General features: G+C 49.8%; 2 protein-coding genes and 2 long non-coding RNA genes across 8 annotated transcripts in view; 2 read left to right on the top strand and 2 right to left on the bottom strand.

The window, feature by feature from the left end:
• Positions 1-6,646, top strand: GATA1 (GATA binding protein 1). Its single transcript, XM_065916995.1, has 6 exons — positions 1-55; positions 3,742-3,980; positions 4,466-4,843; positions 4,947-5,092; positions 5,614-5,739; positions 6,166-6,646. Exons 2-6 carry the CDS (start codon positions 3,761-3,763, stop codon positions 6,535-6,537), a joined length of 1,242 nt encoding a protein of 413 aa, XP_065773067.1. The 5' UTR covers positions 1-55; positions 3,742-3,760; the 3' UTR covers positions 6,538-6,646.
• Positions 1-14,486, bottom strand: part of LOC136154802 (uncharacterized) — a 184,444-nt gene that overhangs the window by 169,609 nt on the left and 349 nt on the right. The window lies entirely within an intron of this gene.
• LOC136154803 (uncharacterized) lies at positions 6,089-14,348 on the bottom strand. Of its 2 annotated transcripts, none has more exons than XR_010660520.1 (3): positions 14,239-14,316; positions 7,918-8,031; positions 6,089-6,223 (listed from the first exon to the last, which is right to left on the bottom strand). It is a non-coding gene; the product is annotated as an uncharacterized lncRNA (long non-coding RNA). The 2 variants fall into 2 exon arrangements; XR_010660521.1 differs by having other exon boundaries at positions 6,127-6,223; positions 7,863-7,946; positions 14,270-14,348.
• HDAC6 (histone deacetylase 6) overlaps positions 14,345-14,486 on the top strand; it is an 18,697-nt gene continuing 18,555 nt past the window's right edge. Inside the window, exon 1 of one of the 4 annotated variants that reach the window (XM_065916994.1) lies at positions 14,345-14,460. The gene's annotated coding sequence lies outside the window, so the exon portion shown is untranslated. The remainder of the gene's footprint in view (positions 14,461-14,486) is intronic. The other 3 variants (XM_065916993.1, XM_065916989.1, XM_065916992.1) reach the window with 3 other exon arrangements.

Consider the following 14,486-nt stretch of genomic DNA (forward strand, 5'->3'; position numbering starts at 1 on the left):
CATTGAGCTCGTCACATCCCCAAAGCAGCTGAACCCTCCGCACCAACCAGCCCAGGTCAGTCTCAGCCCCCTAAAAGCCCCCAGCAAGGCAAACCCTGGGCCTGCTGCCCCTTACTTCAAGGCTACTCCTCCAGCCTGCTCTAGGCTCCCCAACCCACCACTGGTCCCCAAAGTGTCTACCGCCCCTGAATCCCCTGACAGCTCTTCCAGACCACCTCTATCTTTCCCACCCCCATCTGTACCCCAAATCTGCCCCCTAAACCCAATTCTCTCTGCCCTGACTCCCATCCACTGCTTCCAAGATATTTATGCTCTCCTGATCCCTTAACTCTGCCCACCATACTCCATCTCTGACCTGAAACATGCTTTCATCCCACCAAATCCTAACCTCTGCCCCAAACATGACTTTCACTAACGCAAACTTGTCTCTGAATTCACCACAAAGGCTCAATTCTATGCCCACCACCACGCACACTTCTCTCTGCTCTGAAGCCCCTGCCTACTCCACAACACCCGTCTCTGCCCCCAATTCTCTCTCTGACCTCCTAAACCTGTCTCTGGACTGCCAAACCCTAGCTCCATGCTCTAAACCCCATCACTGCCTCTCAAATCCTGTACTTGTTCCCTGTGACTTCTCTCTGATGTCCTAAAACCATTTCTCTCTCCCAACTCCTTGCCTATGCATAAAAATGTCTTCATCACTCCAAACACCAAGTCCACCCCTTCAATCTGTTCTGTCACATGAATCCTCCTGTCTGCCTTCTCTAAACCCCATCTTAGCGTCCCGATATTTCTCTGTCCCCCTAGGTGCCCTCTCTGGACCCAATCTTTCTGCACTCCAATTGTATCTCTATTCTCAAACTCATCTTGTGCTCCTATAAGCCATCTCTAGTCATCAGACACACCTCTGCCTGCCTATATAACTCCGTCTCTGCTCCAGCAAAACCCTTGGACCCTCACACTTTTCCATGACTCTCAGAATCCACCCCGACCCCTAAACCATAGCTCCAACTTCTCAACTTTCCCTCTCTCTCAAACTTTGCCTCTAATCCCCAACACTGATTCTGCCTTCCCAACTTATTTCTGATCCCAAAATGTGACTTTTCAAGCAAACCTTTCACTGCTTCTTAAACTCGCATTTGTTGACCCCAAACTCCATAGTTATTCCCCAAACCCCTGATTCCTTAACCCCATATCTAATCCTCAAACTCCATCTCAGACTCTCCCAAGACTCATCTGCCCCCAGATCCCATCTGTACTCCCTTCAGTCCCGAGGGACCCTCCCTTGAGGGCTGGGGTGGGGACATTACCTGGGGTGAGGGGCTGGACAGAGGGAGAGCTGAGGGCCGGCCAGCTGCCTGCCACCCGTTGGGGCAGCACTTACTCTAGTGGGGCAGCTGATAAGGAGTTTTCATATCCCCCAGCCTCGAGATAAACTTTATCTCTGTCCAGAGAGATAACTGGGGGTGGGGGGTGGGGGGAGGTGGGCCCCTGCCAGAGAGGGGTGGGCAGTCCTGGACCTGCCAAGGTACAAGGTGTAGGGACAGGGGCAGTGGGGTTGGAAGGAGACTGGGGGGTGCTGGTGAGGAGAGGATGAGGGGATAAAAGTACAGTGGTTAACAGAGACAAAAAGAGTGAGAAACAAATCGAGACAGAGAAAAAGGAGGAAAAAAAAACAAAGAGAGAAGGAGAGACAGAAAAGGAGCAAAATACAGAGACATGAAGAGAAAGAAGAAAAACAGAAACTCAAAGGAAGAGTAAGATAGATGGAGAGACAGGAAAGAGGGAGAGACTCAGGAGCAGAAAAGGAGAGTGAGATAGAAATGCAGAGAGAGACTCAAGGATAGAATCATGGCAAGACAGAGAGGAAAGAGATGGAGTTGGAGATGAGGAGGCAAGACACTGTCCCCAGAGAAGACAGAAGGTGCCTTGGGGCCTAGAGAAGGTTGATGGTAGGTACATTGACAGAGCTGTCTCTTTCCCAGCACAACCCCAACCCAGGGCCCAGCTGTGAGCCTGTCTACATAGGCAACACAATGGGTCACTTAGGCAGGGGAAGGCGGTCTTCTTTATCTCTGTCACTTCACCCTACAGACAGGGAGACCAAGGCTTTCAGACTGACAGGGCAAGTCAAGGGTGGGGGTAGGTTTCCTGACTCCTCAACTGGGGTTGTGTGCAGAAGGGTATGATCAGGGGTTTGAGAACATTGAGAAAGACATTAAAATAAGGCCAGAGGACCCAGAGAGAAACACGAAGGGAGAGACAAACAAGCAGAAAGAGACAGAGCCGGAGAGATATACAGACATTCAGAGAGATGAGTGGAGAGGAAAAAAGAGAAACAAAAATATAGAGAGCAAAGAAAGAGATAGACAAAAAGAGATAAAGGAGAGATAAAGATGGAAAGAGAATCAGAGACATGGGAAGACAGACAAAGGAAGGAGGAAAAATAGACATTTATAAAAGCACAGAGAGTGCAAGACGAATCATGGTAGCATAGAAAAACAGGAGGGAAATACAGAGAGCCAGACTTAACAAGAAGCAGGGTTGGGGAAAAGAGACACAAGGAGACAAGAGATACACACAGAGAAGAACAGAGGAAAGGGGCAAAGACCCCTGTCATCACCTCCTATCCAGCAGATGGGGAAACTAAGGCCTGGGGATGGTGGGGACTGAACGAACTTGAAAGCAGAACTATGGCAGACCTCCCCAGAGGACAGGGTACAGGCAGGGGGAACACCTCCCACCTGTCCCCCTCCTCAGAGGAAGCCACAGGCCTTGGGGTGATTTCAAAAGTTGGGCGGGGATGGCAGAGATAAGCAGTGGGGCTACTGACCCCCCCATGAAACAGGGAGGAACTGAGGGGGCCCTCTGTCTGCACACTCAACGGAGGTGGAGGAGGGGACAGTCAAGCCGGAAACCATGGGGTTTCTGAGAAAGTCAGAAGGCAAGATGCAACAGATAGGGATGAAGTTGGGGAGACAGGAGGCTGAACCCCAAAGTCTGGGGAATGACCAAGGAGTTCAAGGGACTCTGGTTCTGCAGCTCAGCCCACCCCACCTACACATTCCTAGGAGGGTGAGGGGGTGGAGGTAGAGGAAGAAGTGAAAGTGGAGGAGGAGGAGAAGAGAAAATGAGGAGAAGGGGAAAGAGATGAGCAGAAAGGGAGGCAAAGGAGAATGATGAAGACAAAAGAGGGGAGGCGAGGACAAAGGAGGAGAAGGAAAGAGGAGTGAAGCAGTTGTTGAATGGGAAAGGGGGGAGGTGGCTAAGAAAAGGGGAGGAAGAGGAGGAAGAGACGGAAGGAGACAAGAGATAGAGGACCAGGGGAAAAAGAAGGACAAGGAGAGGAAGAGGAAGAAGGGAAAAGAGACAGCAGGGAGGAAGGAAGGAGGAGGAAAAGTAGAAAGTGAAGGAAGAGGGGGAGAGGAGGAGAAAGAAGAGATGGGGAGGGAAAATGGAGAGGAGATAAAACAGAAGAGAAGTAAAGGGGGGTATGAAGGAGAGAAAAGGAGGAGAGGAAAGATAAGAGGAAGAAGGGGAAAGAGGCAGGATAGGGAGTAAGAGAACTGAATGGAAGATAAGGGAGAGATGAGGATGGACAGAGGAGGCAAGAGGAGGGTACTAGGGAGGTGGAAAAGGGGGATAAGAGGATTGAGGGAATGGAATGGGAGAAAGGAGGAAGAGGGAATAGAGAGGGGAGAGGGGCGTTTCTATGTCTGAGGGCCCCTCCTGTCCTCACAGGTCAAACCCCAGAGGCCCCATGGAGTTCCCTGGCCTCGGGGCCTTGGGGACCTCCGAGCCCCTACCCCAGTTTATGGACCCTGCCTTGGTATCTTCACCACCAGAATCGGGGGTCTTCTTTCCCCCCGGGTCTGAGGGCTTGGATACAGCAGCCTCCTCCACTGCCGCCAGCACTGCCACGGCTGCAGCTGCCGCACTGGCCTACTACAGGGACACTGAGGCCTACAGACACTCCCCAGGTAACTTCTTTGGGTGGCTATCTTGGCACTGGTTCTGTGCTGTCAAGGTTGCCATGGAGACCCAGAATCCTTCAAAGAGTCAATTCTGGAAAATGGGACAAGGCTTCACATCTCTGTGCTGACTCCTAGTCAAGTCTAGAACTGGGAATGCCATTGCTCCCCAACCTGTCCTCTTGGGGTAGCCATACCGGGAAGCAATGATGGAAGTAGACAGTGGCTGGAGTTTCCAGGTAATATATGCGGCTCCAAATCCCAACAAGTCATCCTCAAAGCTCATTTGGAAATGGTTGGAGGTCAGGGGACAGAGCAACCACTAGGGCTCAGAACACTGGAGTCACTCAAACGCCAGCAGTTCTTCTGGTCACCTGTTCAAAGTATGGAAACTTGGTCACCATATTGGGGTTCTTGGGCATCATTAGACCCTGAAAGTAAGATGAATTTAGACTGTTTCTCTTCTTTCCTCTTTCTTTCCCATATACCCATAGTCTTTCAGGTGTACCCACTGATCAACTGTATGGAGGGGATCCCCGGGGGCTCACCATATGCTAGCTGGGCCTATGGCAAGACCGGGCTCTACCCTGCCTCAACTGTGTGCCCCACCCGTGAGGACTCCTCTCCCCAGGCCTCAGAAGATCTGGATGGGAAAGGGGGAAGCAGCTTCCTGGAGACCTTAAAGACGGAGCGGATGAGTCCAGACCTCTTGACATTGGGGACTGCACCAACTTCATCAATTCCAGTCCCTAGCAGTGCCTACGGGGGTCCTGACTTTTCTAGTACCTACTTTTCTCCCACTGGGAGCCCCCTCAATCCAGCACCTTATTCCTCCCCTAAGCTTCGTGGAACTCTGCCCCTAACCCCCTGCGGTGAGGTTCTCAAAAAGGGACTGGGAGGTTGAGGTTGGTGGGGGTGACCAAGGGAAAACTGGTCTGAGACTAAGTCCTTCTTCCCCTCTGTCTACTCCACCAGAGGCCAGAGAATGCGTGAACTGTGGAGCAACGGCGACACCATTGTGGCGGCGGGACAGGACAGGTCACTACCTGTGCAACGCCTGTGGCCTCTATCACAAGATGAATGGGCAGAACAGGCCCCTCATCCGACCCAAGAAGCGCCTGGTAACACCTTGCCATCCCTGCTGTTTTCAACCTGCACAGAAATCCCAGTCCTGATGATCTATAAGAACCCACATGCTCCACTCCTTCCGCATCCACCCAGGAAACCAGCTTTGTACAGTACCTCTTATCCTTGACCAAACAATATAGGCTGCAAGCAGGAATCCTATCCTCTCCCTGCACTTTTCTTCCTTTGCGTCACACTGGGATCACTTTGGGGCACTTTGAACCACTAGGGATTGATTGAAACCCTCCTCAGATGTGTTGGTTGAACTGGCTAGGATGCAGGGGAATCACAATACTTCTAATTCACATAATGATTCCAGTGGATGGCCAAAGTTACATGCAAATTGTGTAGTGCCCCATAAAATACCCCAAATGCCTATCCTGGCAGGGAGGCCCTATCCTCACCCACACAGAAACTCCAGCCCTCTCCCTGAAGCAAACCCTGCCTTCAATCTGACCCTCACCTCTTTGGTTCTCTACCCAGAAGTGTCTCCATGCTTACTTGCTCTCTCCCCCAGATTGTCAGCAAAAGGGCAGGGACCCAGTGTACCAACTGCCAGACAACCACCACAACACTGTGGCGGAGAAATGCCAGCGGGGACCCTGTGTGCAACGCCTGCGGCCTCTACTACAAGCTACACCAGGTGACCCAGGGCCCTTGGAGCCTCCATCCTCTCCTTCCTCCCATTTCCCTTCCATCCCCTCCACCCTTCCCCCTTCCCTTCTCCATTAGATATTTCCTTCCTTCCTCCTCCTTCACCCTTCCTCCATCCCTTATTCCCTCACCCCTCCACCCTCTCTCCTGATTCCCACCTGTTACCTCCTCCCTAGGCCATCAGCTAATTTCCACTCCCCTGCCCTGCCCTAGACCAGGGGCAGCTCCCATCAACCTGAGAGGCTTTCCCAAACTCACAGCCTGAAAACTTCAGGATTCTTGTCATATCAGGGGCACATTCCCTAATCCTTGAATAAGTTCTCTCTTCTTAGAAGTGGGGTGAATTGGTCATCCCTGGAGGAGTCATAGAGCAAGATGTGGAGCTGGGAAACAGCCATGGCCTCCCTCTTGGCAGGTGAACCGACCACTGACCATGAGGAAGGATGGTATCCAGACTCGAAACCGCAAGGCATCTGGGAAAGGGAAAAAGAAACGGGGATCCAGCCTAGGAGCTACAGGAGCAGCAGAAGGACCACCTGGTGGCTTCATGGTGGTGGCTGGGGGCAGCAGTAGCGGGAATTGTGGGGAGGTGACCTCAGGCTTGACATTGGGCCCACCTGGTACTGCCCATGTCTACCAAGGCCTGGGCCCAGTAGTGCTGTCAGGGCCTGTTAGCCATATCATGCCATTCCCAGGACCCCTGTTGGGCTCACCCACAGGCTCCTTCCCCACAGGCCCTGTGCCTCCCACCACCACCACCTCTGTGGTGGCCCCACTCAGCTCATGAGGGCACAAAGAATGACCTCAGGGCAGGGTCTGGTGTTCCCTCCCCATTTCTAGCCAGCAGTGTGTCCCACTCAACCTTCTGGGACCTAGAAAAACCTTGGGCTGGACCTTCAAAGCTTCTGTAAAATAAAACCACCAGAGTCCTGAAAATAGAGATGTGAGTCTGTGTGGGACTGGGGGGTGTGTGTGTATCTGTGTCCACGATTATTTCATGACACTGTGGGCTGCCATGTGTGACCATGGGAGATGGCACATGGGGCTTCACAATTGTAATGGTATATGTGAAACTGAGTGTGACAGCGTCCAGGTGGTATGAGACAGCACGTGCACCAACACGTCATGGCGGGAGCTGGTGTGCAACAGGCACTAGGGATGAGGCTGTGTGACATGATGTGTGTGACTCCAGATGCCCTTGAAAAGCTGGGCAGGGGTGAATGTGTGAAGTATGTGGAAGTGTGTCAGCAGCAGCACGTGCTGAGTAAACGTGTGGGGTTGTGCACCAGTGGGGTGATCTTTGAGTCAGCACGACGGCATGTGCGCTGGGCACAGAAGTGGATCCATACACATTTCGGAACGTTGAATGAGAACTGTTATATGATGGTGTGTGAGGCACAGCAGTGGGACCGTGAGGGTCTGAGTCTTAGAATGTCTTTGTGGGTCTGGTGACAACAGTATTTCTGTGTAAGTCTGTATGTGTGTGAGCATATCGTATGGCGTGGGCCATGTCCCAGTGTCTCCGAGTGGTTGACAATGTATGTGTTAGTTGTTCAGCTGTGTCTGACTCTTTGCGATCCCATGGACTGTAGCCCACCAGGCTCCTCTGTCCATGGAATTCTCCAGGCAAGAATACTGGAGTGGGTTGCCATTTCTTTCTCCAGGGGATCTTCCCAACCCAGGGATTGAACCCGGGTGTCCTGCATTGCAGGCAGATTCTTTACCGTCTGAGCCATCAGTTTCAGTTGGTGTAAGCTAGGAACCCTTTTCTAAGGGACATCAGACATCTGAGGACAGGAAAGGGAGGAAGAGAGGAGGGGATGGTAGCTGTCAAGTAGGTCAGAAGGCCAGTGCGGGACTGTGAGGCTGTCTATGGGCCTTTCTGTCACTCAGCTCTTACCTCTCTCAACCCAGATATGCCTGCAGCCCTGTGGGAAATGGTAGAGAACAAGCGGGGGAGATTAGGAGGACAAAGTGCCCTCTGGGGGTGATATTTAGACCCTGAAGGTCAGGGAGCTCCCCACAGTACCAACTCCCGCCCCAACACACCTACCTACTCACCAGGGTAAACTGCTTCCCTGAACATGGAACCTGTACTTCCATTTAACAAACCTTTACACAGGAGTAGTCAGGTGACATCCTAAACCAGACAGGTTAAGTGGCTCACCACAGCTGGCCGAGGCTTTCCAGCAGCTCCTAACAGAAAACAGCACCTTTAACTGAGTGCTCACTGTGGGTCAGCATCAGCTGAGAGGCTTCAGCCACCTTAGTTCATGAACACCTGAAAAAAAAAAAGCCTGAGGAAACTGCATTCATGCTCATTTGACTAATGAAAAGCTAGGCTCAGAACTCGCCCTGATCACACTGAGTTGAAGGAGTGGATTTTAGATGGGTGACCCTCCCTTCACTACAGTGAGTCTTGCTGCTGCCAAGTCGCTTCAGTCATGTCCGATTCTGTGAGACCCCATAGATGGCAGTCCACCAGGCTCTGCCATCCCTGGGATTCTCCAGGCAAGAATACTGGAGTGGGTATAGTGAGTCTTACTCACACTTAATTGGTCTGGTCCTCTGTAGAGCTTCTCCCCTGGAGCCCCAAGGTGGGGACTGTGGGTCCACACATCTTGAACACAGTAGGAGTGAGTAGCTGTCCTGAACAGAGCAGCACCCCTTCAGAGCAGTCACCACACTAGCCCATGTGAGAAACATAGTGGTCCACACACTCCTTACAGGAATTGTCCACAAGGGCCCTGGCCCTGTAAAAGCCTGGTTACCCCCACAGGACCCCAGCCCTCTCAGCCTGGAGGAGGCCTAGTCTTCATCTTGAACAGAAACCCCTCTCAGATCCTGTGTGGAAATGTGCCTGGCCCCACCTTGCTCAGGAACCCGGGTCCGCACCGGCTATAAGAATGGCTGCCCAAGCCCAGTACAGAAACCTAGTTCTGGGACTCTAAGGGAATCCCTTTTTCTAATTATCAACAGGAAACCCAGCCTGACTCTGGACAGGAATAGCAGCCCTCACCTTGCACAGGAGGAACCCCTGGCCTCCCATGGCACAAGAACCTCTGCCTTACTCCTGCTGGCAATCTGAAACTCCCACTGAAAGAAGGTCCCTGTACCACCCCTAACAGAAATGCCTGTCCTGACCCTCTTCCCAAGCCTCACTCTCTTTATAGGAATCCTATCTTGACCTTGGACAGGACACCTCTGTCCTCACAATGTACTGGAGCCCTGCCCTTCAGGTGGCATTTTCAAAATACCTCACTCACTAGAAAATATAGTGAGTGCAGAAAATCCAGACTGAGTTTAGAAGCCCTTGCCTCCAAGGTGGACAACTCCTGATGTCACTCTGCACAATGAGCCTGCTCTCACAACCCACCGTGCAGAGCATGCAGGAACTCATGCTCTAACTCTCAACATGAACCTCAGTCTTGAACTTACACAGGAAACCCTGTGTCAGGGACACCTGTCCTAACCCTCAACTTTAAGCCCATATCTCATCCTATGCAGCCACCTATGGCCTCACTTTGCACAGGATCCTCCTCCCAGACACTGTAGAGGGCTTCCCCTCCTCACCCTCTGCGCCAGGGCCATGACTCTCTACAGGAGGCCTTGACTATAACTATCCTGGAACTTCTAACCAGACTTTAGGCAGAAAACCTTTATCCTGACTCTCCACAGAAATTCTTAACTTGACTCATTTATAGGAATCTCTGACCTGATCATTTCCAGGAACTCCTAACCTCCCCCTGTGGAAACACCCCTGTGACCCTGCACGGGAAGCCCTGTGACTCTCTATGAGAGCCCCTTTCCCGGCCTTGTTCCAGAAGCCCCACTTTTGCCCTTTACAGGAGCCACTGTCCTGACCCAACAGAAGAAACCCTCACCTGAATCTGTGAAGGTGACCGTGTCCTACCTCTGCACAGGATCTCTGTCCTGATGCTGCATGGGACCACCCTCTGAGTCCTTTCAGGAACTTATGTCCTGAGCTGGTACAGAAAACCCTGCTCTCACACTCAAAGGGAACCTCTGATTTGAGAGACATCCAAGAAATGAACCAGTATAAAAACATCTATCCCGCATAGGAACTTCTGCTCCGATCTTGTTAAACAATCCAGAATCTGAATCACCATGATCACCTGTCCTGAGTCTGTACAAGAACCCTGGCCTCCTGGAGTAGGAAATGGCAAGCCACTCCAGTATTCTTGCCTGCAAAATCCAATGGACAGTGGAGCCTGGCGGGCAACAGTCCACAGGGTCACAAACAGTTGGACAACACTGAAGCAACTTACCATGCACACTGCTACATTTAAAATGGATAACCAACAAGGACGTACTGTAGCACGGAGAACTCTGTTCAATGTCATGTGGCAACTTGGATGGGAGGGGTGTTGGGAGGAGAATGGATATGTGTATATGTATGGGTGAGTCCCTTTGCTGTTCACCTGAAACTATCATAATATTGTCTGTTAATTGACTATACCCCCAACAAAATGAAAAACAAGCAAGCAAGCAAACAAACAAACCAACCCTGGCCTAACCCCTAAAAGAGTCTCTCGATCTGTGTCTCTGGCCACCCAGCTCTGATCCCATGCAGAAATACCTGGCCTCAGTATGTTATGATCCTCTGGCCTGACCCTCTACAGAAAACCACCCTTCTAGCCTCTAAAGGAACAGCCACGCTTAATCTGCCTTCACATCCTTCCCTCTCATTCTACAATGTCTCCAATCCTCATATTTTTCTACCAGAAATCTTACCAGAAATCTTATCATCTGTCTTACCAGATGATAGGGTCATTCTCCAGACCTCAGACAAAACAACCTGACCCTGTAGAGAAACCTCTGTACCTCCACGAGAACCCCTGTCCTGATACATTAAAGAGAATTCTTGATAGCAGTGCTGTCCAAAAGAAATACAATTCTAGTCACATGTGTAATTTTAAATTTTCATGCGGCTGCATTAAAAAGAAAGAAAAATAGGTGACGTTAGTTTAAATGATATATATTATACTTTACCCACTATAATTGAGTACAGTTGACACTTTAACAAGGGGGAAGAGCACTGACACCTCCAAGCAGTGAAAATCCATGTATAACTTTATAGTCAGTCCTCTACATTTGGTTTCTCCACATCAGCAGTTTCACATCTATAGATTCGCAAAGAGTCAGACAAGACTGAGCGACTAAGCACAGATTCGGCCAACCTCGGATCCTGTAGCAGTAGTATGTATTGAAAAAAAGTTTCATACAAGTGAACCCACAAATTGAAATCCATTTTGTTCAAGGACCAATGGTATTTCATTTCAATATGTAATCGATATAGGGGCTTCCCTGGTGGCCCAGTGGTAAAGAATCCGCCTAACAGTGCAGGAGACATGGGTTCCATCCCTGATCTAGAACAATCCCACATGCTATGGAGCAACTGAGCCCAAGCACCACAACTGAGCCTGTGCTCTAGAGCCCAGGAATCATAACTACTGAGCCCACCCGCCCTAGAGCCTGTGCTTTGCAACAAGAGAGGTCACTGCAATGAGAAGCCCAAGCATCACAGCTAGAGTTACTCCTGCTCTCCACAATGAGAGGAATGCCCACATCGCAATGAAGACCGAGCACAGTCAGTAATAAATAAAATTATTTTAATCAATTTAAAAGCTATTGCTGGGACTTCCCTGGTGGTCCAGTGGTTAGAACTCCAGACTTCCACTATAGGGGGCTTTCCCTCATAATTTCGTCGGTAAAGAATGTGCCTGCACTGCAGGAGACCCAGGTTCAATCCCTGGGTTAGGATGATCCCCTGGAGAAGGAAATGACAACCCATTCCAGTATCCTTTCCTGAAATAGACCACTGATAGAGGAGCCTGGTGGGCTGCAGTACATTGGGTCACAAAGAATCAGGCACGACTGAGTGACTGACTCACACTCTTTCTCCACTTTATGGGTCTCAGGTTTGATCCCTGGTCAGGGAACTAATATCCCCCATGACACAGCTCACTCCCCAAAAAATGTTATCGAGATATTTATTTATACCAATTAAAAAAAAAACTCAGTGTGTATTCCAAACTTACAGTACATCTCAAGTTGGACTAGTCACATTTCAAGGGCTCAGTGTGTAGCTAGTAACTACCACATTGGACAGCATAGCTCTATGGAGTCTACAGAATCCTGTAGCAGGCACTGCTGTACGCTCTCAAACCTGTTCCTTTTCTTCCTAGGCTCACTCACTTTTCCAACCTCCCTTATAATTAGATATGGGCATGTGACAGAGCTCTGACCAATGGAATGTGGGCAGATTGACATACTACACTTCCAGACCTCGTCCATAAAATTCTCTCAAAGAATTTTCGACTCTCTCTTTCCCCATCTATTAGCTGAATAGTGAGGATTCCAAGGGCTTAGAGGAGAGCAGAGCTGTGAAATGAAGTTGCCTGGGTCCATGAATGACCAGTAATAAATATTCCCAATGGATTCTGTATGAGTAAGAAATAAACATGCATCTGTGAAGCCTCTGAGATTCTAGGTTTTACAGCAGCTAACATAATTTAGCACAATTAATAGCAATCTAGACTGAATCTGGACATGAACACCTAATCCTAAGTTTGTATGAACACAGCTCTGAACCTTTACAGAAAAACCCATGCTGACCCTGAATTGGGCTACATAATCTCTTTATGGGCTTCCCTGGTGGCCCAGCAGTAAAGAATCCACCTGGAATGCAGGTAACCAGGGTTCGATCCCTGGGTTGGGAAGATCCCCTGGAGGAGGACATGACAACCCACTTCAGTATTCTTGCCTGGAGAATTCCATGGACAGAGTTGCCTGGTGGGCTACAGTCCATATGGTCACACAAGAGTCAGACACGACTGAAGGGACTAAGCAGCAGCAGCAGGGGAAGATACCCTGGAGAATGAAATGGAAAGCCACTCCAGTATTCTTCCCTGGGAAATCTCAAGGACAGAGGAGCCTGGTGGGCTACAAGAGTTGGACACAACTTTGCAACTAAACAACCACAACCACCTCTTTATAGGAACCTGTCATAATGCAGTTTATGGAGCCTCATCCTGAATTTGTATGGGAATGTGTAGCCTGGAGTTCCCTAGAAACAACTGGTATTTCCTGTATAGAAACCCCTGCCTAGTTTCATAGAGGAACACCACTACAGAAACTATAGGAATCCCTATCCTCATTCTGTCCAGGAACATTTGCTTGACCCAGTACAAGAACAGCAGAAATAACCTGACCTTTTCTATGAATCCCTATCCTCACACCTCACACAAGAGGAATACCAATCCTCAGGAAACATGGAACCTCTGCACTCATCCTGTAAAAGAATCCCAGCCAGATAAAGGAAACCGAAGACTGACATTGTACAGCAGGCATCAGCAAACTGTGACCTTCAGGCCAAAGCCAGATTGCAACCTGTTTTTACACTTTTAAAGAAAAAAAAAGAACATAAAGAAGAGAAAGGGAGGGGGAGGGAGGGAGAGAAGAAGGAAAATAAAGAAAGGGAACCAAAAGAAAGGAAGAGAGGGAAGGAGAACAGGAAGAAAGACAATGCCACAGCAGCCATATATGACCTGGAAAGCCTTAAATATTTGTTATTAGGCCCTTTATAGAAAAAGTTTGCCATCGTCAGCTCTAGAGAAATCTCTCTTCTGACTATTCAGAAAAATATGGGCCTTGGCCTTTACAAGACTCCCTACTCTTTTACCCTGCATCACAATCTCAAAATGCTCCTTAGGGTGTATCACTGTCTATATGCTTTTTTTGGTCTATGCAGAGGCTTAAAGATCTTAAGGCTGTAACGCTCTTCCACTGGGACAAAACACATGGTCAGGTAGGAAAAGACTGTAAGGGACGAGAAGGCTTGAACTGGGGTTTGCAAGAAGGTCAGAGGACCCAACTACTGGGCAATGGGGCTGTCAATCTGTTTGTTAGTAAGCGATGTTGAACCTCAGACCGCTTATCTCTCCCACCCCAGCCTACAGCCCGGTAGGAAATGGTGAAGAATGACAGAGGGAGATTAGGAGGACAAACTGGCTTACTGTGGGGCTGACATTTAGACATGCGATGTGAGGTAGCTGGGGATGGGGTGCACAGGGGCAACTCCCCCCTACGGCACACACTTTCTATTACAGCATGGGAGCAGAAGTGACCCTGTGGAGGGCCACCACCCAAATAAAAACTCCCTTCCTGAGGTCCATTCTGTCTCTGGGCACTATCATTATCACAATTTTCCAGATGAGGAAACTGAAGCACAGAGATGTTCAGTAACTTGCCCAAGGTCACATGGTTAAGTCACGTAACTAGATTCCTCATCTGCAAAGCAGCCTCAAGGAACTACCTCATAGTACTGTGGCTTATGACAACGCCTGTCACACAATACTTGCTATTATCACAATTATTTGCCCCTACCAAGACTCCTTCCGCTCCACCTCATTTTCGCGGCAGAATATTAATACCTAACATTTGATGAATGTTTCTTGTGTACTACCTTAGTGAACACGAACTCAGAAAATCCTCACATTTATCATCATCACCACTCCCATTTTGGCCGCCACCAGCCTTGTCCAGATTCCAACGCTCTCCAGGCACAACCACCAGTCCGCCCGGGCTACGTCATTACGGCGCGTCGCGCGGGAAGCCACGGGGAGGTGAGAAAGCGCCCCTTCCTAACGCCCTTGTTTGCTTGCTTGCACTCTTGAGTCATCGCACGGTAAGTTGGCGCGGGTCTGGAGGGCT

The sequence above is a fragment of the Muntiacus reevesi genome, chromosome X (assembly GCF_963930625.1).
Source record: "Muntiacus reevesi chromosome X, mMunRee1.1, whole genome shotgun sequence".
In the NCBI taxonomy this organism is placed as follows: domain Eukaryota; kingdom Metazoa; phylum Chordata; class Mammalia; order Artiodactyla; family Cervidae; genus Muntiacus; species Muntiacus reevesi.